General features: G+C 41.5%; 1 protein-coding gene across 2 annotated transcripts in view; it reads right to left on the reverse strand.

Annotated features, from left to right (window-relative positions):
- LOC128696939 (D-beta-hydroxybutyrate dehydrogenase, mitochondrial) overlaps positions 1-25000 on the reverse strand; it is a 108031-nt gene that overhangs the window by 52290 nt on the left and 30741 nt on the right. For both annotated transcript variants that reach the window (XM_070095206.1, XM_070095207.1), the window contains 2 exons: positions 23863-24025; positions 19247-19402 (listed from right to left, as the gene is read on the reverse strand). In XM_070095206.1, the coding sequence (XP_069951307.1) occupies positions 19247-19402; positions 23863-24025 (319 nt within the window). The remainder of the gene's footprint in view (positions 1-19246; positions 19403-23862; positions 24026-25000) is intronic.

Consider the following 25000-nt stretch of genomic DNA (forward strand, 5'->3'; position numbering starts at 1 on the left):
CTTCTCATGGTGAAGCTTCTCATGCTGAAGCTTCTCATGTTGAAGCTTCTCATGTTGAAGCTTCTCATGCTGAAGCTTCTCATGTTGAAGCTTCTCATGTTGAAGCTTCTCTTGCTGAAGCTTCTCATGTTGAAGCTTCTCATGTTGAAGCTTCTCATGTTGAAGCTTCTCATGTTGAAGCTTCTCATGTTGAAGCTTCTCATGGTGAAGCTTCTCATGTTGAAGCTTCTCATGTTGAAGCTTCTCATGTTGAAGCTTCTCATGTTGAAGCTTCTCATGTTGAAGCTTCTCATGTTGAAGCTTCTCATGTTGAAGCTTCTCATGTTGAAGCTTCTCATGTTGAAGCTTCTCATGTTGAAGCTTCTCATTCTGAAGCTTCTCATGTTGAAGCTTCTCATGTTGAAGCTTCTCATGCTGAAGCTTCTCATGTTGAAGCTTCTCATGCTGAAGCTTCTCATGTTGAAGCTTCTCATGTTGAAGCTTCTCATGTTGAAGCTTCTCATGTTGAAGCTTCTCATGTTGAAGCTTCTCATGTTGAAGCTTCTCATGGTGAAGCTTCTCATGGTGAAGCTTCTCATGTTGAAGCTTCTCATGTTGAAGCTTCTCATGTTGAAGCTTCTCATGTTCAAGCTTCTCATGGTGAAGCTTCTCATGTTGAAGCTTCTCATGCTGAAGCTTCTCATGCTGAAGCTTCTCATGTTGAAGCTTCTCATGTTGAAGCTTCTCATGTTGAAGCTTCTCATGTTGAAGCTTCTCATGTTGAAGCTTCTCATGTTGAAGCTTCTCATGTTGAAGCTTCTCATGTTGAAGCTTTCCATGTTGAAGCTTCTCATGTTGAAGCTTCTCATGTTGAAGCTTCTCATACTGAAGCTTCTCATGCTGAAGCTTCTCATGTTGAAGCTTCTCATGTTGAAGCTTCTCATGTTGAAGCTTCTCATGCTGAAGCTTCTCATGCTGAAGCTTCTCATGTTGAAGCTTCTCATGCTGAAGCTTCTCATGCTGAAGCTTCTCATGTTGAAGCTTCTCATGTTGAAGCTTCTCATGCTGAAGCTTCTCATGTTGAAGCTTCTCATGTTGAAGCTTCTCATGTTGAAGCTTCTCATGTTGAAGCTTCTCATGTTGAAGCTTCTCATGCTGAAGCTTCTCATGTTGAAGCTTCTCATGTTGAAGCTTCTCATGTTGAAGCTTCTCATGTTGAAGCTTCTCATGTTAAAGCTTCTCATGTTGAAGCTTCTCATGTTGAAGCTTCTCATGCTGAAGCTTCTCATGCTGAAGCTTCTCATGTTGAAGCTTGTCATGTTGAAGCTTCTCATGTTGAAGCTTCTCATGCTGAAGCTTCTCATGTTGAAGCTTCTCATGTTGAAGCTTCTCATGCTGAAGCTTCTCATGTTGAAGCTTCTCATGTTGAAGCTTCTCATGCTGAAGCTTCTCATGTTGAAGCTTCTCATGTTGAAGCTTCTCATGTTGAAGCTTCTCATGTTGAAGCTTTTCATGTTGAAGCTTCTCATGCTGAAGCTTCTCATGTTGAAGCTTCTCATGTTGAAGCTTTTCATGTTGAAGCTTCTCATGTTGAAGCTTCTCATGTTGAAGCTTCTCATGTTGAAGCTTCTCATGTTGAAGCTTCTCATGTTGAAGCTTCTCATGCTGAAGCTTCTCATGTTGAAGCTTCTCATGTTGAAGCTTCTCATGTCGCCACACAGGAGACAGCAAAGCAGAAATCCTTGCGCTCTCAGAATGGTAGAAACTGTGTTGGGAAATGGAGTGGAGAAAAAACTTGCAGCAGCCTCACTAACAGTGTTGTTGCTGACAGGAGGTCCAGCGACACTGTCACTGACATCAAAGATCCAGTCAGACAGGAGATCAAGTCTGCGCATTTGGCTTATTTTCTTGGTGTTTGCAGTTGCCGGTGTTTGCTAGATGTCTTCACTTAGGTTCATTTAAACAGCAGGAGTTTCTCTTTTGTTCTCCTCTTGAAACAACAATTAAGACTTCATATATTTTTGAAAATGTTTCAGCTTTCTTTGAATCAGAAAATCTTTTGTGGGATAATATCTGTGAATGGAGCACCAATTATGTTAAAGACAAAATCTGGATTTCAAATTTGTGTGGGAAAAGGGAGCTCCAAGAGTGTAAGACATTCATTATATGATCCATCGTCAGCACTGGTCTTAAAGCACTTCCAGCTCCACTAGGGAAGGTTTGAGATCATACAATTCAAACTGTGAATTTTGTCAAAGGAGGAACTTTTAACTCACGACTTTTCAGGCAGTTATGTATTAACATGGAAGCTGACCATCAGCTGCTTCTTTTCCACACAAAAGTTCGATGGCTTTCAGGAGGAAATTAACTGAACGAGTATTTGAGCTTAGAGATGATCTAAAATTATTTTTTGAAGCTCAGGGTAAGATGGAATTTTTTACCTGGGCTGGATGATGAGGAATGTATCCTGCGTCCGGCCTATTGCTTGGCATACTTGAACAGATGAATGAACTGAATCTTCAGATGTAAGGAAGGAATATAAACATAAAATTCAAGGATTCATTGTAAGCTTTCATGAGCAAACTGGAAAACTGGAAGAGGAAGTTCAAGAAAGTTGAAATGTTCGAGAAATTGTTGCTCGTGGTGTACACCAAGTGCTTCCAGAATTTGACAAAAATAATTGCAGCATCTGACAGAACTAGAAAATTAATTTAGCCGCTGTTTTCCTGAACTCAGTGATGAGGAGTTGAATTTAATCCAATTACGTTGTCAGTTGAAAAAGTTCCTGATTATTGTCAAGATGAATTTCTGGAACTGAAGGCTGATTCTGGAGCAAGAGATGTATACGCTCGGTAAGAAATCAGTCACAGAATTTTGGCCCTTGATATACGACTCCTACCCAAAAGTGGCAGAAAGAGCTATCAATTCATTACTTCCATTTGTGTCGACATATATTTGTAAGTCAGGCTTTTCAGCTCTGATGCAAATGAAAACGAAGCAACGAAGTAGATTGGAGGCTAAAAATGAGCTGCGTTTTGCCCTTCCCAGCACTTCTCTGCGTATCCAAGACTTGGCGAAGAAAAACAGAGGTTTCACACTGAATCTTCATCAGAATTACAATACCTGGGCACTGAACTTTATTGTTTATTGAAGTATTCTTCAGGATCATTAATCTGTTAATTAGTTATGAATACAAAAACTTACTTTTATTCGTTTTAAAATCTATCAACATTTTTTATTGCTATCAAATTTAGAAAACTTCATTATAAAAATAATCAAAGTAAGACTAATATAGAAAAAATAAAAGATTTTTAATATTATTAGTATATTATTTGGAATGTACCTTTTGAGTGGGACAGTCTTGGGAAGACGGGAGTCACATGCTGACATATTGTGAAAATGGGAAATGGGGGCATAGAAAAAGAAGGTTGACAACCACTGTACTAGCGACATCTGATGCTGTTGTCGTTCTTGATCTACCTCGATAAAGATCACGATGAACCTAAGTCATAGATATGGATATTTCCAAAGATTTTGATAATTATCTTTACCTTCCGAGATAACATATTCACCTCATATATCTCAGTATTTCCTTAACACTTTCTTCTCTCTTGGTGTCGTCTTCTTTATCCTTGTTTTCAGTTCCCAGTCAGCGCTATTTTCTCTTCTGGTGAAGTCTTTATATTATCATACTTCAACCAGCCATTACACGACGTGTGATATAACAACCAGCCATTACACGACGTGTAATATAACAACCAGCCATTACACGACGTGTGATATAACAACCAGCCATTACACGACGTGTGATATAACAACCAGCCATTACAAGACGTGTGATATAACAACCAGCCATTACACGACGTGTGATATAACAACCAGCCATTACAAGACGTGTGATATAACAACCAGCCATTACACGACGTGTGATATAACAACCAGCCATTACACGACGTGTAATATATAAACCAGCCATTACACGTTATATAATATAATAACCCACCATTAAACGACACAATGTTTGCCATACACTGCCATACACTGCCATACACTGCGCTCCCTCCCGATTCACATTATTTTCCAATACATTATTTTGTCTTTAAACGTGTGGACTAACCTGGACTAACCTTACCTAAGGAACCCTAACCAAACCCAAACTGACCTAATATAATTTAACGTAATCTAATCCAAACTAACATAAAAAACTACGAAACCTAATTTAACCTAATTATACCTAAGTAAACCTATGCTAACTTCACCTAATTCAGCTTAACATAACCAAACCTATCTAAAACTAACCTAACCTAACTTAACATAATCTTACTTAACGTAACCCAACCTAAATTAGCCTAACCTAAAATAAACTAACCAACCTAACATAATATCTAACCTAACCAAACCTAAAATGCATAATCTAGCCAAACCTATTAAATATAAGCTAGTCTAGCTTAATCTCAACAAACTTAACCTAATAAAACCTAAACTAATTTAAAATAACCTGAACTAACCTAACATAATCTAGCCTTAGGTAAATCTAACCAAAGGTAACCTAGTAAAAGCTTGCGTAATCTGCTTAATCAATTCTAACCTACGCTAACCTATGAATCTGATTTAATTTAACTTGACTGATGCTAACTAAAATCTGGCATAACCTAACTTTTCTAAACGTAACCTAACTTACAGTATCCAAAGTTAACCTACTCTAATTTCACATAACTAAGTCTAACTTAGCCTAATCTAGTCTACCCTAATCTAACATAACTTTATCAAACACAACCTAACCTAATGTCACCTAACATAGCCTAAAATAACCTCACTTAGACTAACTTAACCTAATTTAACTCAGCCTAACTTGATTTTTATTTAATATAATCTAAAACAACAAAATCTGGACTAACCTAATCATACCTAACCTAACTTAATACAGCAAAACCTATTAAAACGTATTTTTGCCTAGCCAACATTAAAGTACCCAAACCTAACTTAACGTTATGTAACTTAGCCTGACCTAACTTCACATAGCCCAACATAACTTGATCTACCCTAAAATATTGTTGAAAATGGTATAAAACGCCGACAATTTGATGTTTCAGACACAGGTGCAACATCTGAGTATCTTAATTGTCTAAACGTTTCACCAAGAAAGATACCCAACTGTTCCACATGTGTCTTAATCTTCTGCCCTAAAATAAAATAGTCTCCGCAGTAACCCATCAATAAATAAATAAATAACAAAAAGGCACAATACCGTGACTGGAACGATACACAAATAACCCGCACATAAAAGACAGAAGCTTACGACGACGTTTCGGTCCGACTTGGACCATTGACAAGAACAAAAATGCAAAGAATATTAATTGGAAATTGCTAATAGATGATTACAGTCTTGGGAAGCTGATGACAACATTCATAAACAAATACGAAAATAATTCCAAATGAACTGTATTAACTTGAGATAAAAGGAAACTGAGATACGGCAGACTCCTGACTGTGATGACTCCACTGACTGTGATGACTCCCCTGACTGTGATGACTCCACTGACTGTGATGACTCCCCTGACTGTGATGACTCCCCTGACTGTGATGACTCCCCTGACTGTGATGACTCCCCTGACTGTGATGACTCCCCTGACTGTGATGACTCCCCTGACTGTGATGACTCCCCTGACTGTGATGACTCCCCTGACTGTGATGACTCCCCTGACTGTGATGACTCCCCTGACTGTGATGACTCCCCTGACTGTGATGACTCCCCTGACTGTGATGACTCCCCTGACTGTGATGACTCCCCTGACTGTGATGACTCCCCTGACTGTGATGACTCCCCTGACTGTGATGACTCCCCTGACTGTGATGACTCCCCTGACTGTGATGACTCCACTGACTGTGATGACTCCCCTGACTGTGATGACTCCCCTGACTGTGATGACTCCACTGACTGTGATGATTCCCCTGACTGTGATGACTCCACTGACTGTGATGACTCCCCTGACTGTGATGACTCCCCTGACTGTGATGACTCCCCTGACTGTGATGACTCCCCTGACTGTGATGACTCCCCTGACTGTGATGACTCCACTGACTGTGATGATTCCCCTGACTGTGATGACTCCACTGACTGTGATGACTCCCCTGACTGTGATGACTCCCCTGACTGTGATGACTCTACTGACTGTGATGACTCCCCTGACTGTGATGACTCCCCTGACTGTGATGACTCCACTGACTGTGATGACTCCCCTGACTGTGATGACTCCACTGACTGTGATGACTCCCCTGACTGTGATGACTCCCCTGACTGTGATGACTCCCCTGACTGTGATGACTCCCCTGACTGTGATGACTCCCCTGACTGTGATGACTCCCCTGACTGTGATGACTCCCCTGACTGTGATGACTCCCCTGACTGTGATGACTCCCCTGACTGTGATGACTCCCCTGACTGTGATGACTCCCCTGACTGTGATGACTCCCCTGACTGTGATGACTCCCCTGACTGTGATGACTCCCCTGACTGTGATGACTCCCCTGACTGTGATGACTCCCCTGACTGTGATGACTCCCCTGACTGTGATGACTCCCCTGACTGGCAGGTCTATGGGTACACCTGGGAGTCTCAACTACAAGCTGACCTTAGCAAATGTCAACTTTACAAACGGGATTGTTGTCATAATTTGCTGTAACAGGAGAAAAAATCATGAATTCACAAAAGGTCATTAAATGTCTCAGTATTTTATCCACAAAGGCCTATTACCAAATATTCTGGAAAAATAACTTATTGCCTATTATAAGTAATTCATTCATAACCGTTATATTGTAATGTTTTGTAAATGAATTCATGACTGGGTAAAATAAATTCAAGATTCAGTAGACTTGTTGCATTTGAGAAGAATTCAATAAACAATTCACAATAACTTGCTCAGCAAATGCAAATTTTAGGAATCAGTCCCCTGAACACTTTACGTTCTTTTTAATCTTTTGACTGCAACCCCCCCCCCCCACAGGTTAAGCAGGCGGAGCATAAAAATTATTCATGCAGTTGTGTCTCAACCAGAGATCAATAACACACATGTCTGCTCCTCACTCAACACTTCACGCTCACAGGAGGAAGCTCACATTCACACGTGTGAATAAACAATCAAGCCGACACATGCGCCAGCGCAATTACACATGCAAGGAAACACAATTGCGTGCGCGCACATGCACACATACATACACACACACACACACACACACACACACACACACATACACACACACACACACACTAAACATTCTAACCCAAAACACACATGCCATACCCCATGCCCTCACCCACCTCATTACAAACTCCACCTACACAGCAACCACCCAGACCACAGTTTCATAAAAGAAGTTAAAGGTTTGGTATACAAATGCAGACGGAATAACAAATAAGTGTAAGGAATGGCATGAAAGAATCAAGGAGACATCTCCAGACATAATAGCACTCACAGAAAAGAAACTCACCAGAATGATAACAGATGCAATCTTTCCACTTGGATATCAAATCCTCAGGAAAAATAGAGGGAGCAGAGGGTGAGGAGGAGTCGCACTGCTCATTAAAAACCGGTGGAGATTCAAGGAAATGGTAGGAATGGATGGAATGGGCGAAAAGGGATACATAGTAGGAACAATCTAGTCTGAGGGCCATAAGGTGATAAGTGCAGTAATGTACAACCCGCCACACAACTGCAGGAGGCGAAAAGAAGAATACGACGAGAGCAACAGAGCAATGGTAGACACACTAGCCAAGGTGGCCGGAAAGGCTCACATGGGGAGAGCAAAGTTACTAGTTATGGGTGACTGGGAAAATCTGGAGCCCCATGGGGGTCCCGAAACATGGAGAGCCAAGATGATGGATGCGGTACTGGAAAACCTCATGCATCAACATTTTAGAGACACTACCAGATAGAGAGAGGTGAGGACGATCCAGCAAGACTGGACCTAGTATTCACCTTGAATAATTCGGACATCGAAGATATCACGTACGAAAGGCCCCTTGGAGCTAGTGATCATGTGGTTGTGTGCTTTGATTACACAGTTGAGCTACAAGTGGAGAGGGTAGCAGGAATATGACATTATAAACGAAACTACAAAAGAGGAGACTACACAGGCATGAGGAACTTCCTACAAGATGTTCAGTGGGAGAGAACTGGCAGGAAAACCAGTAACAGAAATGATGGACTATGTGACAACAAAATACAAGTAGGCAGAGGAAAGGTTTGCTTCCAAGGGAAACAGATAGAGTGGGAAGACCATAACGAGTCCTTGGTTCACCCAAAGGTGCAGGGAGGCAAAAACTAAGTGTGCTAGAGAATAGAAAAAGTACAGAAGACAAAGAACTCAGGAAAATAAAGAAATTAGCCGAAGGGCTAGAAACGAATATGCACAGATAAGGAGGGAGACTCAGCGACAACACGAAAATGACATTGCATCGAAAGTCAAGTCTGACCCGAAGCTGTTGTATAGCCACATCAGGAGGAAAGCAACAGTCAAGGAACAGGTAATCAGGCTGAGGAAGGAAGGTGGGGAGTTAACAAGAAACGACCAAGAGGTATGTGAGGAGCTCAACATGAGATTTAAAGAAGTATTTACAGTGGAGACAGGAAGGACTCCAGGAATTCAGAATAGGGGGGTACACCAACAAGTGCTGGATGAAATACACACAACCGAGGAGACAGTGGAGAAGCTGCTATGTGAACTTGATACCTCAAAGGCAGTGAGACCAGACATCTCTCCGTGGGTCCTTAGAGAGGGAGCAGAGATACTCCCTCTCTAAGGACCCACTTGAGGTATGGAAGATGGCAAATGTAGTCCAAATTTTTAAGAAAGGAGACAGACACGAGGCATTAAACTACAGACGTGTGTCACTGACGTGTATAGTATGCAAAGCCATGGAGAAGATCATCAGGAGGAGAGTGGTAGAGCACCTAGAAAGACAACCAGCACGGTTTCAGGGAAGGAAAATCCCGTGTCACAAACCTACTGGAGTTTTATTACAAGGAAACAAAAGTAAGACTGCAAGAAGGCTTTCCTCACAAGAGGTTAATGCAAAAGCTAGAGGATCAGGCGCGTATAACAGGAAAGGGACTGCAATGGATCAGAGAATCTCTGACAGGGAGGCAACAACGAGTCATGGTACGTGACGAGGTATCACAGTGGGCGCCTGTGACGAGCGGGGTTCCACAGAGGTCAGTCCTATGACCTGTGCTGTTTTTTGGTATATGTAAATGACATAACGGAAGGGATAGACTCAGAAGGGTCCCTGTTTGCAGACGATGTGATGTTAATGAGGAGAATTAAATCGGTCGAGGATCAGGCAGGACTACAAAAAGACATGGACAGGCTACAAGCCTGGTCCGGCAGCTGGCCCTTTGAATTTAACCCTGGCAAATTAAAAGTGATGAAGATCGGGGAAGGGCAAAGAAGACCGCAGACGGAGTATAGTCTAGGTGACCAAAGACTGCAAACTTCACTCAAGTAAAAAGATGCTGGGGTGAGTATAACACCGAACACATCTCCTGAGGCGCACATCAATCAGATAACTGCTGCAGCATACGGGCGTCTGGCAAACCTAAGAATTGCGTTCCGATACCTCAGTATGGAATCGTTCAAGACTCTGTACACCATATACGTCAGGCCCACACTGGAGTATGCAGCACCAGTTTGGAATTCACACCTGGTCAAGCACGTTAAGAAATTAGAGAAAGTGCAAAGGTTTGCTACAAGACTAGTCCCAGAGCTAAGGGGATTGTCCTACGAGGAAAAGTTAAGGGAATTCGGCCTGACGACACTGGAGGACAGGATAACGACATATAAAATACTACGAGGAATTGACAAGGTAGACAAAGACAGGATGTTCCAGAGATGGGATACAGAAACAAGGGGCCATACTTGGAAGTTGAAGACTCCTATGAGCCAAAGGGATGTTAGGAAGTATTTCTTCAGTCACAGAGTTGTCAGGAAGTGGAACGACCTAGAAAGTGACGTAGTGGAGGCAGGAACAATACCTAGTTTGATAAACGTTTGATAAAGCTCATGGAGCAGGAAGAGAGAGGACCTAGCAGCAATCAGTGAAGAGGCGGGGCCAGGAGCTATGATTCGACCCCTGCAACCACAAATAGGTGAGTACAAATAGGTGAGTACGTGGAAGCAGTGTCCTTAAACAGTGCTGCCAGCATTTAGTGCTCTAGTTGCTTTCCTCGGAAATTTTCAATTGAAAATTTTCCTTGAAAATGCCTACAACATTATAACAAGGTTTCCAGAGTCTGAAAAGTGTGATATGGTCAAAAAAATTTCAGTATAATTTTAATGGGGATCTTCTTACTGAAATGCTGAGTGAGGGGCAGCGGCGAGTCATTGTTGCTGGCAGCAGTGTTACCTGGAGTTTACCTACAGAGGGTTTCGGGGGTCAACGCCCCCGCTGCTCGGTCTGAAACCAGGTCTCGTGGTGGATCAGGGTCTGATCAATCAGGCTGTTACTACTGGCCACACGCAAACTGACGTACGAACCACAGCCCGGTTGGTCAGGTACTGACTTTAGGTGTCTGTCCAGTGCCTTCTTGAAGACAATCAGGGGTCTATTGGTAATCCCCTTTATGTATCCTGGGAGGCAGTTGAATAGTCTTGGGCCCCTGACACTTACTGTGTTGTCTCTCAGTGTACTCGTGGCGCCCCTGCTTTTCACTGGGGAATGTTGCATCTTCTGACGAATCTTTTGCTTTCATAGGGAGTGATTTTCGTGTGCAAGTTTGGTACTAATCCCTCTAGGATTTTCCAGGTGTATATTATCATGTATCTCTCTCGCCTGCATTCCAGGGAATACAGATCAAGGACCGTCAACCATTCCCAGCAGTTTAGGTGCCTTATCATACTTATGTGTGTTGTGAAATTTCTTTGTACACTCTCAGATCTGCAATGTCGCCAGCCTTGAAGGGGGCCGTTAATGTACAGCAGTATTTCAGCCTAGAGAGAACAAGCGATTTGAAGAGAATCATCATGGGCTTGGCATCCCTAGTTTTGAAGGTTCTCATTATCCATCCTATCATTTTCCTAGCGGATGAGGTAGATACACTATTGTGGTCTTTGAAGGTGAGATCCTCTGACATTATCACTCCCAGGTCCTTCACATTACTTTTCCGCTCTATTGTAACCTATGGTTAGAATTTGTGGTATACCCTGACACATTTTTAATTTCTTCAAGTTTCTCACATCTGAGCAGTTGAAAATTCTCTTCGTTGAATTTCATATTGTTTTGAGTGGCCCATTTGAAGATTTGGTTGATGTCCGCTTGGAGTCTCGAGGTGTCTTCGATGGAGGTCACTGCCATGGTAATCAGGGTGTCATCCACAAAGGAAGACACGGAGCTATGGCTTACATCTCTGTCTATGTCAGAAATGAGGATGAGGAATAGAATGGGAGCGAGTACTGTGCCTTGTGGAACAGAGCTTTTTACCATGGCTGCCTGGGACTTTACTCTGTTTACTATTACTCTTTGTGTTCTGTTTGTCAGGAAGTTGTAGATCCATCTACCAACTTTTCCCGTTATTCCTTCATCACGCATTTTGTGTGCTATTACACCGTGGTCACACTTGCCGAAAGCTTTTGCAAAGTCTGTGTATACTACATCTGTATTTTGTTTATCCTCTACAGCATCCAGGACCTTGTCATAGTGGTCCAGTAGCTGGGACAGGCAGGAGAGACCTGCTCTAAATCCGTGTTGCCCTGGGTTGTCTAATTCATGGGTATTTAGGTGATTGGCTGTCTTGCTTCTTAAAACTCTCTCAAAGATTTTTATGATATGGGATGTTAGTGCTATCGGTCTGTAGTTCTTTGCAATTGCTTTACTGCCTCCTTTGTGGAGTGGGGCTATGTCTGTTGTTTTTAGTGTGTGTGGGATGACTCTGTTGCTTTTAGTGTGTGTGGGATGACCCCTGTGTCCATGCTCCCTCTCCATAAAATGCTGAAGGCACACGATAGGGGCTTCTTGCAATTCTTGATGAACACAGAGTTCCACGAGTCTGGGCCTGGGGCAGAGTGCATGGGCATGTCATTTATTGCCTCTTCAAAGTCTTGTGGAGGTAGAATAATATCCGAGAGTTTTGGGATGACCAAATTTTGGGTTTCGTTCATAAAGAATTCATTTGGATTGTCGACCCTTAGAGTGGGCAGTGGATAGCTGAACACTGAGTCATATTGGGACTTTAGTATCTCACTCATTTCTTGGCTGTCATCTGTGTATGTCACATCCCGCCTAAACAGGAGCCCAATACTGAATGTTGTTTTTCCCTTAGATTTGGCATAAGAGAAGAAGTAGCGACCAGCGAAGAGGCGGGGCCAGGAGCTATGACTCGACCCCTGCATCCACAGTTATGTAAGTACAAATAGGTAAGTACACATATAATCTGCACATTGTATTTTACGTGAATTCAATTAGTGAAAAAGACTTATGGATCAAGATATTAAGTTAACTTGTATTGAAAGAGAGAATCATTCTATAATTTAAGTAATTAAAGCTTAGCAACATCATCTTCCTGCAACTGTGATTGAAATGAATCCTTCACTTACCTGGAGTTTACCTGGAGAGGGTTTAGGGGGGTCAACGCCCCCGCGGGCCGGTCTGAGACCAGGCCTTGATCAGAGATTTATCCTGCCTTATTTAGCATCCATAGTGACCCAGTTTGGCATTAGAAGAAAATATTGATTTTCAGAGATTAAGTGTAAACTCCAAAGATGTATATTTAGCGAACGACTTGTAAAGAGATATTGTTGCTGCTCGGGAAAGTTATTTCAAGGAAGCTGCTAAATAACTTATATTAAGCATGAAAGATATTAAAGAGATACAGAAGGTTATTTTCCCAGAGTATTGAAAGATATGAAGCCTCTGCTGATAAAGTATGAGATAGTCATGACAGACTTATGCTTGATAATGTAGCATTGAAACTCAAAGATCGTATTCGTATAATTATGATTTTATAAAAAGACTTGAAAATCCCAGAACCACAGGTAAATGAGGATGATTTGAGACTGATGTCCACAAAAAATAAAATATCATAGTATCATATCTAAGAAATGTATTCATTAGTAGTAAACTGTTATTCGTATTAAATATATTTCGTGTTTAAATAACAGTTGTAACCTTCAGCTTTGTGCTGGGAGACTTTATATGACTTGGGAACTGACTTATATGTGTTAGAATATGTTGCAGAGACGGATGTTTCAGTGACTAAGACTCATGGAATCGTAATGACAAGATTACAGACAAACCATAACACGGGCGGGGATAGTTGGACGAATCTTGTTGTAGCCAGCTGGCTAGCTGGCTCAGTGGCTAGCTGGATCGGTGGCTAGCTGGCTCAGTAGCCAGCTGGCTCAGTGTCTAGCTGGCTCAGTGGCTAGCTGGCTCAGTGGCTAGCTGGATCGGTGGCTAGCTGGCTCAGTGGCTAGCTGGATCGGTGGCTAGCTGGCTCAGTAGCCAGCTGGCTCAGTGTCTAGCTGGCTCAGTGGCTAGCTGGCTCAGTGGCTAGCTGGCTCAGTAGCCAGCTGGCTCAGTGTCTAGCTGGCTCAGTGTCTAGCTGGCTCAGTGGCTAGCTGGCTCAGTGGCTAGCTGGATCGGTGGCTAGCTGGCTCAGTGGCTAGCTGGATCGGTGGCTAGCTGGCTCAGTAGCCAGCTGGCTCAGTGTCTAGCTGGCTCAGTGGCTAGCTGGCTCAGTGTCTAGCTGGCTCAGTGGCTAGCTGGCTCAGTGGCTAGCTGGCTCAGTGGCTAGCTGGCTCAGTGGCTAGCTGGCTCAGTGGCTAGCTGGCTCAGTGGCTAGCGCGTCGGTCTGGAGTTTTATGACTCTGATCGCGGGTTTTATCCCCACCCGTGGGATGGTTTGACTTTAAGACTTCGAAATAATGGAGAGATCTGGCAATTTTGTTATTTTCTGTTGGAAGGCATTTTGTGACTGTGGGAATTCTCCCGAGAAAAGAAGACAAATGAGTGAGTGAACAGAATTACCAATGAGTAATAACCTGGTTGCAAAACGAGCCCTTATATTAATGGCAAAACTATTTGGAAAACAATTAAAACTGATGGAATAGTCGGATAATTTAGTGCATTGTGTATTGGAAAATAACATTCACAGGAGCTTTAATAATAAATTATTTAATCTAAAATATTATCTGTGTATCTTGTATAGATGGTACAACTCAATGCAAGTTCCCCATCGAACAGTCCTGTAAGAGGTTCATAGTGATCTCATGTGGTGATATTGAAAAAAATACCTGACAGGTGCTTGATAGAAACAACATAAATGTTTCCACTGTAAACACATCTTCTATCAAAGACCTCACTATGAAACTACCTTCCACAGTGGGCGTCTTCACCATCCACACCTCTAACTTCCACAGTGGGCGTCTTCACCATCCACACCTCTAACTTCCACAGTGGGCGTCTACACCATCCACACTTCTAACTTCCACAGTGGGCGTCTACACCATCCACACCTCTAACTTCCACAGTGGGCGTCTACACCATCCACACCTCTAACTTCCACAGTGGGCGTCTTCACCATCCACACCTCTAACTTCCACAGTGGGCGTCTACACCATCCACACCTCTAACTTCCACAGTGGGCGTCTACACCATCCACACTTCTAACTTCCACAGTGGGCGTCTACACCATCCACACCTCTAACTTCGTGTTGCAACCCTTGAATGGGTTATAATGTATATGATGTATATGTATATAATGTATATTATCTTTTCATATAATTTTATATTGCTTATATTTGCGATAATAGCTAAATCGTAAATATATGACTTTATATTATTATTTGTCTTAGTTACTTTTGTTAGGTAGGATGTAACATATTATTATGTGCTCATAGTTCAAGTCTTGATTGTCTAACTACTGTAATTATCGCTCTTTGCTCGTTACTCTGCCGGCTTCTCGTTGTTGCTGGGCAGCAACTGTCCACGCAGCTATCACGTGATCGAGGGGGGTGATCTCACCTCGCCTGAAGTATTCAGTCTGGTCTAGACTCGCTTGGTGGTTGGACGTATTCCAGACAAGAAGTGCCTAAATCTCCCTTATTGGCTCTTGTTGGAAGATCGTGTCTGTCTCATTGTTGTAGGTCTTGTGTAACTCTGTTCACAGAACATAGTATAGACTTAGTGATTTTCGACGTTGTACTGAGGTTGTGTGTCGCATAGACACTCTAAACAACTCAGGTCCTGAGCTGTAGCTTCTGACCTAATTTGTACTGGTATCTGTGTATTGTCACAGTCGGGGATTTTCTTATGCTGAACTTAGATGCAGTAGTATGGGAGTTTTGTGACTTTTGTGGAGGATCTGCTGATGGTCCCTACTTAGTGTCGTTATATTATCTCCTTGTTCCTGATTCTGTGTCGCAGTTGCTTGTTATATTGCTATTGAGCTTAGCATTCTTTTTATTGTTCAAGCAGACTGTTCTGATTGCCAGTTGGTCAAGAACTTAGTTTATCTGAGGACTTTGTCAGTCACTTGTTTAAGTCTAGTCGAGTCGTGAGACACAGCGAACTACTTAGAGCACTTACACACATACACACATACTTGTACATATTTGTAATATCTTATTAAATGTTAATGTACCAGACGGTACTTAAGAATTATAAATGTGATATGTGCTTTCAGCACAATAATACTGTACACGAGAGAAGTGATTATTATTATTTTGATTACTGTGATTAATTTAATTTAATTTGATATACGCCTAGACAACTTAATTATTAATAAATTTATTAAATTTTAATTTCTCTAGTTAGTAGCCTACCAGTTGTAATCCTGAAGCACTAATAATTCTTATTGAATTCTGATGGATAATTGGACCAGGATACTGACTACTTGTTATTAAAACCCAGTAACAGGCTGGATGCTAGAAGGGCAGTCCTTTCTAGTATTCACTGGAGATTTCTAAGCTTTTAGAATCGCGTTTTTTTGTAACACTTCGACAGTGGGCGTCTAAACCATCCACACCTCTAACTTCCACAGTGGGCGTCTACACCATCCACACCTCTAACTTCCACAGTGGGCGTCTAAACTATCCACACCTCTAACTTCCATAGTGGGCGTCTACATCATCCACACCTCTAACTTCCATAGTGGGCGTTTTCACCATCCACACCTCTAACTTCCACAGTGGGCGTCTACACCATCCACACCTCTAACTTCCACAGTGGGCGTCTACACCATCCACACCTCTAACTTCCACAGTGGGCGTCTACACCATCCACACCTCTAATTTCCACAGTGGGCGTCTACACCATCCACACCTCTAACTTCCACAGTGGGCGTCTACACCATCCCCTATGGATACTGTCCCAGGAAATATGTAGAAGAAACAGGCAGAAATCTTCCATTCGCCTGAACCAACGTTAACAACAGAGACGACCTAAGGTAGGCCTGTGTCCTACACTGGCCTACCTTAAGTCTACGGGACATTTAATGGATTGTCATAAGAGACAATTCGTCGTCACTGAACAAGATCGTAGACGCCGACGATGTCTGAAAGCCTTGCTAATCGCCGTCACCGACACCATAGAACATACCACTGGAAGCTACAAAATTTCAAAAACATTAGCATACATGATACTCAACCAGGCAAAGCACCACCTACCTAACAACACAGGAATCACATTACCTCATTGTCTATCTATCCTTATCTCAAATATGTCTTTTTTTCACATACTAAACTGACTTTCTTCCCAAAATCTCTACTCCTGTGAAATCTCCGGTTCTTTGCCTTCCCTATATTTCCACGCTCTAAAACCTTAACAACTCTCTCCGTTTCTTAGACGTCAAACTTACTTTTAACCAAACTAACACCCTTCGTAGTAATCTAGTCGGTATCTCTACTCCTGCTACTGATGCTTCCGTAGTCTACTCCATTTCTTGATCCTCTTGTCATCTCCAGTACTTCGGAGAAACTGGGCCGTTCTCTTTCTGGCCGACTTAAAGAGCACGAAAGAAATGTTAGACTTGCCGACACCAATAATGCTCTTTTCTGTCATGACTGGTCCTCTGATATAACTGTCTACCTTTCTAACCTTCACAGTCGCCGTCTTGTTGAAGCATTCTTTATACACAACTTTCCTAATACGAATCTTAGTCGAGGCTTTGTCTGTGTAGATGTCTTCCTTTCTCGTTACATCGTCAAATGCTCCAAACTTCAAAACTTGACCTGAAATTTATCTCTTCTTCTTTCCTATATTTTCTTTATCTTTCTTCTGCCTAGCTGTTTTCTATCCTTCAGTTTTTCCCCTACATTTTCGGTCCCACCCTCGTGGGCCAGTAGTTCTCCTGCAGTGCTCATTTTTTTTACCCTGCACTACTACTGCTGCTACCAATACTACTGCCTCGCTTCACTCTACTCTCTGACTCTTCTGCCAATACCACTACTTCCCCTGCTTACTACTACCACAACTATCACGACTACCATAACTACTACTACTACTACTACTACTACTACTTCCACTACATGTACTACCTCTTCTACTACCATCTCCACTTCCTTCATTTCATTTTAACTTCCTGTGTTTCTCCCGTCCCTTCCCTCCTCTCGTATATACACTGGCTCCCTTACCTTCATATGTTAGTATGTGACTAGTTAATGATCCAAGTCAAACCGAAATGTCTTCACAAGTTTTTCTTACGTGCGGGTTTTTAAGTATGATTCTTAATACTATCCCTTTACATCGAATACGTACTGGGGAGATCCTGAAGCTTTGTATCATTCGTAAACTTGTATTTTTATATTATTGAAAGATATGCTATGACTTAAGGAGTTTGATTAATTTCCTTTATGGTAAGTCATGATGTCTGTGGACGAAAAAAAAAAAGGCTGTATATCCCTGAAGACATTCAGAGAAGCTCCAAATGAATGGATTTCCAAATGATTGAATTTTCTATGAAGATGTCAGATGGAGGAAAACAAAGCAATTTATAAAAGTCCCCCTTCGGGAAAACCTAATTAATCGAATATACATCTGAATACTTACAGTCAAACTGTGACTCAAGAAATCGTAATGACACGATTGCAAACAAACCATACCCCCGGCCGGGATTGAACCCGCGGTCATAGAGTCTCAAAACTCCAGCCCGTCGCGCTAGCCACTAGACCAGCTAGCCACAATAAGATTCATCCAACTAGGTATATTTCTACACCATAGGAAAGTTAGCACAGGCACCACTGTGACCACAAATGCAAGTTTTTACAGACGAATCTCCAGCTAGCGTGGCCGTGACGAACTCTAGCTCAAGTCCCTTCACTGCCGTCAACATGACTTAAGAAATCGTAATGACACGATTGCAAACAAACCATACCCCCGGCCGGGATTGAACCCGCGGTCATAGAGTCTCAAAACTCCAGCCCGTCGCTAGTCTAGTGGCTAACGCGACGGGCTGGAGTTTTGAGACTCTATGACCGCGGGTTGAACCCCGGCCGGGGGTATGGTTAGTCAAACTGTGAATTGCTGCAATAACTCCGCGAACATGAACGTCATTATCACTAAATTAATATTACCTCACTGATGCTACAGTAAAACCAACACAACTTTGAAAGACTCAAAATAAGTTGCTTAGGATTAAATCAAATTCAAAATCAAACTGTTTATTTCCTTGTGAAGCTTAAAATGTGTGATTAACATGTTATAAAATATTAATAACCAAGAAGGTCACTAACCTGCCTAGACATTTCGGGCAAACTAATACTAATTCTTACTCTATATTGATATAGGTTATGGAACAGTATGTTCGAACATACATTATTAGATACATAATTATCTCTGATAAATTTAGGACTAACTTAAGATTTAATAGGCAATAACTATATTAGGAATTTTATATTTACAGTCATTTGGGTGAGTGTAAGTGTAAATTAGGGGGGAATTAAGGTACATTTTACTATATTAATTTTAACAAGGGCAGGCTTGGCTACTTATCTTGTTTAGTGGAAAATAAAATACAATCTACACTTAATTCACAAAAATATATGTTAAAGTGCTCAATTTTATGTAATTAAAAAATATTTAGCAGTAAATTTTCCCTCAGCCTCCATCTTTGTTATTTGTCTTCAACTTACAAATTAATGAACCTGCGACTCATCTACCCTTGACACTTTACCCATTTTTATATTTAGTCCAGCTGCATGGCACATCAACCCGGGCTTTCCTCAGACTAATATTAAATTTAGTTATCACCTCGACTGACAGTGATTTTCCACTAACCTTTAGCAAGACGGACGAGCGGCAGGAATGTTTTGGTAGCAGCAACGAGGCCAAATACATTAACCTCCGGGTCCTTCCTGAAGCCTTCCATGGACACCCACTCTACGGGGCCCAGGGTACACACACCGGCATTGTTCACCAGTCCCCACACGCCCTCTGTAACACCAGTGTAACACTGAATTTACAACCTCCTCCTGTGAAATGTAACGAGGGAAGTAATATACTCCTTACCCAGTTAAAAAAAAAAACTGCAATTTGGTTCAGACAAGAAATTGTAATAATGATAAAATATTTCTTGCTGAATTACTGAAGAAGACATTAATGAAACAGACTTTCATGAGGCGAATAATTTGACAGACATACGATTTTAGTTTCGATGAAAATACAATTTATCAGTAAAATAAATTTATTTTCTTCGATTTTGTTAGAGTGAATATACAGAACAGAACAGAGGACTCACAGGTAAGGACCCGCTGGGGGCGAGGGGCATGTGGGGACAGGAGGAAGAAAATGGGTTGGGGAGAGGAAATATCTTAAGGAGGAAAAGTGTCAGGACTAGACCCAACTGCTAATCAAGGGAAACCTAAAATGCAGCAGTGTCCAGTCGTTGCGAGTGATGTACATCACTCGCAACGACTGGAAGCACAACAGGAACAGGTTACTATAAAAAAGGTGACGCAAACGACTGTCGCAAGCAATTCAGCATAAAACGCACAGAGACACAGCTCTATGACAATGACAGTTATAGAATTGTTGGAATAGTTGGGCTAAACAGGTCAAGTAGTTTATATGTACCGAGGTGGAGGTGCAGGGTCGTACAACGCTTGAAAGAGGTTTACATCATTGTAAGGATGCCTGACAGTCTCACCTAAATAGGTAATCCAGTAGTCATGGTATGCCTCAAGTCTGTCAAGTTGTTTGTCACTGAGTGTCTTCCAGTACACGTTCAAAGCTGGTGTGTTAGTCCTGAGGTGGAGAGATTCGCTGGTGGCGAATTCGTCCCGTCTCACGCCCAACACCCAACGTAATGCACGATTCTGGATGCGTTGGAATTTTAGTGCGTTTGTCTTGGCAGTTAACGTCAGAGCAAGTGGAGAGTAAAAGAGTAGAGGTCGAATGAGAGCTTTGTAGAGATGTAGTTTAGACTTGGGATTAGCTCCTCGCAGCTTATATAGCCTTGAGAGCCCAATCCCAGCCTTTGCAGTCTTAGCAGTAATGTGAGGTTTTAGAGTCAGTGTGTTGTCGAGGGTAACACCAAGAACAACTGTGGAGGGGGAGCGTGGGATGGGGGTACGGGAGGTGTTTGTTTTGAGTTCGACAGGAGTCGGGACATCGCGTCTTCTATGAAAGTATGTGATCTTTGACTTATTTGGGTTAGTCTTAATGCGCCATAATAATTCCCAGGCGGTAATCCTGTCGACCTCTCTTTGTGTTCTGCGTACAAGGAAACGAATGTTTTCATGTGCTGTGAGTTGAGTGATGTCGTCTGCATAGGAGAGTGTAAGTGTGTTAGGGTAAAGAGGTTCTGGTAAATCGTTAGTGTAGAGTATATATAGGGTGGAAGATAGGACAGAGCCTTGGGGAACACCTGCGTGTAAAGTGAAATAGTCAGACTAGTGATCTCTTAATCGTATACGCATCGTGCGGCCATCTAAAAAGTGACATAATTATTTCATCATATTTAAAATTAAAGCAAAGGAAGTGCAAAGTTTATATTTTAATCCATCATGCCATACTGTATCAAAAGCTTTTTCAACAGAGTGAATATTTTCAGTAATGTTTTTTTTTTTTTTATTCGCCGGTATTCTCCCGGCCCGGGTCTTTTCCAAGTAGTGGTGACCCGGCCTTGGCTCCCTATCTGGGGAGTGTCTCGAGACTTAAGTCTCCCATGGGAGGAGGTACACTACCCCCTCATCTTTGGGACCAACTGTCCCCAGGCCTAGCCACATTCCCCGCCCTCACGGGGCTCGTAGGGAGAAGCTAGGCCTCTGGTCTGCCATCTGCCCCGCCCCAAAGGGGCTCGTGGGGATGGCAGTCTTGTGGGCTGCAGGTGGTAGCAAGCTCGTATAATAAAATGTTTCCAGATGACGTTTTTTTTTGTATTTTCATATAATTATGCAAATATTAAATTAATAACTATTAATCTGAAATCATTTTATATGTCATCTAACTGCAAATTTACCGTTTATTTCTAAAGATACAACAAAAATAGTTTTAGCCGTAGATCGTTTGATTACGTCTGTAGAATTTTTTGAGTGATACTGTGAATGTTTCAGATGGTAATACTGTGAATGTTTGAGCGATACTGTGAATGTTTGAGTGATACTATGAATGTTTGAGTGATACTGTGAACGTTTGAGTGATAATGTGACTGTTTCACATATTGATACTGTGAATGTTTCAGATGGTGATACTGTGAATGTTTCACATAATGATACTGTGAATGTTTCAGATGGTGATACTGTGAATGTTTCACATAATGATACTGTGAATGTTTCAGATGGTGATACTGTGAATGTTTCAGATGGTGATACTGTGAATGTTTCAGATGGTGATACTGTGAATGTTTCACATAGTGATACTGTGATGTTTCAGATGGTGATACTGTGAATGTTTCACATAGTGATACTGTGATGTTTCAGATGGTGATACTGTGAATGTTTCACATAGTGATACTGTGATGTTTCAGATGGTGATACTGTGAATGTTTCACATAGTGATACTGTGAATGTTTCACATAGTGATACTGTGAATGTTTCACATAGTGATACTGTGAATGTTTCACATAGTGATACTGTGAATGTTTCACATAGTGATACTGTGAATGTTTCACATAGTGATACTGTGAATGTTTCACATAGTGATACTGTGAATGTTTCAGATGGTGATACTGTGAATGTTTCACATAGTGATACTGTGAATGTTTCACATAGTGATACTGTGAATGTTTCACATAGTGATACTGTGAATGTTTCAGTTGGTGATACTGTGAATGTTTCACATAGTGATACTGTGAATGTTTCACATAGTGATACTGTGAATGTTTCACATAGTGATACTGTGAATGTTTCAGATGGTGATACTGTGAATGTTTCAGATGGTGATACTGTGAATGTTTCAGATAGTGATACTGTGATGTTTCAGATGGTGATACTGTGAATGTTTCAGATAGTGATACTGTGAATGTTTCAGATGGTGATACTGTGAATGTTTCACATAGTGATACTGTGAATGTTTCAGATAGTGATACTGTGAATGTTTCACATAGTGATACTGTGAATGTTTCACATAGTGATACTGTGAATGTTTCAGATAGTGATACTGTGAATGTTTCACATAGTGATACTGTGAATGTTTCACATAGTGATACTGTGAATGTTTCACATAGTGATACTGTGAATGTTTCACATAGTGATACTGTGAATGTTTCAGATAGTGATACTGTGAATGTTTCACATAGTGATACTGTGAATGTTTCACATAGTGATACTGTGATGTTTCAGATGGTGATACTGTGAATGTTTCACATAGTGATACTGTGAATGTTTCACATAGTGATACTGTGAGTGTTTCACATAGTGATACTGTGAATGTTTCACATAGTGATACTGTGAATGTTTCACATAGTGATACTGTGAATGTTTCACATAGTGATACTGTGAATGTTTCACAAAGTGATACTGTGAATGTTTCACATAGTGATACTGTGAATGTTTCACATAGTGATACTGTGAATGTTTCACATAGTGATACTGTGAATGTTTCACATAGTGATACTGTGAATGTTTCACATAGTGATACTGTGAATGTTTCACATAGTGATACTGTGATGTTTCAGATGGTGATACTGTGAATGTTTCACATAGTGATACTGTGAATGTTTCACATAGTGATACTGTGATGTTTCAGATGGTGATACTGTGAATGTTTCACATAGTGATACTGTGATGTTTCAGATGGTGATACTGTGAATGTTTCACATAGTGATACTGTGATGTTTCAGATGGTGATACTGTGAATGTTTCACATAGTGATACTGTGAATGTTTCACATAGTGATACTGTGATGTTTCAGATGGTGATACTGTGAATGTTTCACATAGTGATACTGTGAATGTTTCACATAGTGATACTGTGAATGTTTCACATAGTGATACTGTGATGTTTCAGATGGTGATACTGTGAATGTTTCACATAGTGATACTGTGAATGTTTCACATAGTGATACTGTGAATGTTTCACATAGTGATACTGTGAATGTTTCACATAGTGATACTGTGAATGTTTCACATAGTGATACTGTGAATGTTTCACATAGTGATACTGTGAATGTTTCATATAGTGATACTGTGAATGTTTCAGATGGTGATACTGTGAATGTTTCATATAGTGATACTGTGAATGTTTCAGATGGTGATACTGTGAATGTTTCATATAGTGATACTGTGAATGTTTCAGATGGTGATACTGTGAATGTTTCATATAGTGATACTGTGAATGTTTCACATAGTGATACTGTGAATGTTTCATATAGTGATACTGTGAATGTTTCATATAGTGATACTGTGAATGTTTGAGATAGCCAGCTGAAGCTTTACATCAACTCTGGTCATTTACCTCCCTCAGGCAGCAAGACCTTGATCTCCTGTGCAGCTTTCTCCAGCTGTTTTTGACTGGTGATGTCCATCTGTATGACGTGAAGCTTGCTGGAGCCCTTCCGCCGAAGGTAGTCAGCTCCTGTCCCTCCGGTCTTCAGGCATCCAGCAAACACCCGGAATCCCTGAGGAAGACACCAGAGTAGTTTAATAATTTATAGTATAGGAATACCGATAACTTGTAATTGATAAATACACACAAGCAACACTAGTTTCCAGTCCCTGTTTGTGTCTTATCATCCTCTGGTGGCCTGGTAGCTAGAGCTCTCACTTCACACGGCGAGGGTCTGGGCTCGATTCCCAACCAGGGTAGAAACATTGGGCGTGTTTCTTTACACTTATTGTCTATGTTCACCCATCAGTACAATGGGTACCTGGGTGTTAACGGACTGGTGTGGGTCGCATCCTGTGACACTGATCTAATTTGCCCGAAATGCTCAACACAGAACAGAACAGAGGACTCACAGGTAAGGGCCCACTAGGGGCGAGGGGCAAGTGGGGACAGGAGGAAGAAGATAGGTTGGGGAGAGGAAAAATCTGAAGGAGGAAAAGTGTCAGGACTATACCCAACTGCTAATCAAGGGAAACATAAAACTCAACAGTGTCACTCTCGGGAGTACTTCAAATCGCAACGACTGGACGCGGAACAGGCACAGGTTACTGCAAAAGGTGACGCAAACGCCTGTCACAAGCACTTCTGCTTAAAAACGCACAAAGACACAGCTCTATGACAACGGCACTTTTAAAATTGTTGGAATAGTTGGGCTAAATAAGTCAGGTAGTTTATTTGTATTGAGGTTGAGGTGCCGGGTCGTACAACGTTTGAAAGAGATTCACATCATTATAAGGATGTCTGAGAGTATCTCCCAAATATGTAGTCCAGTAGTCATGGTATGCTTCAAGTCTGTCAAGTTGTTTGTCACTGAGTGTCTTCCAGTATACGTTCAAAGCCGGTGTGTTAGTCATGAGGTGGAGAGATTCGCTTGCTCAACATAACAAGGGACTTTCTATATAGTAGTATGTCACTGATGTCAGCTAGGACTGTATACCTTGTACATATACTTGTAGTAAAAACAGATATTATTATTATTATTATTATT

Source organism: Cherax quadricarinatus, chromosome 49 (assembly GCF_038502225.1).
Source record: "Cherax quadricarinatus isolate ZL_2023a chromosome 49, ASM3850222v1, whole genome shotgun sequence".
NCBI lineage: Eukaryota > Metazoa > Arthropoda > Malacostraca > Decapoda > Parastacidae > Cherax > Cherax quadricarinatus.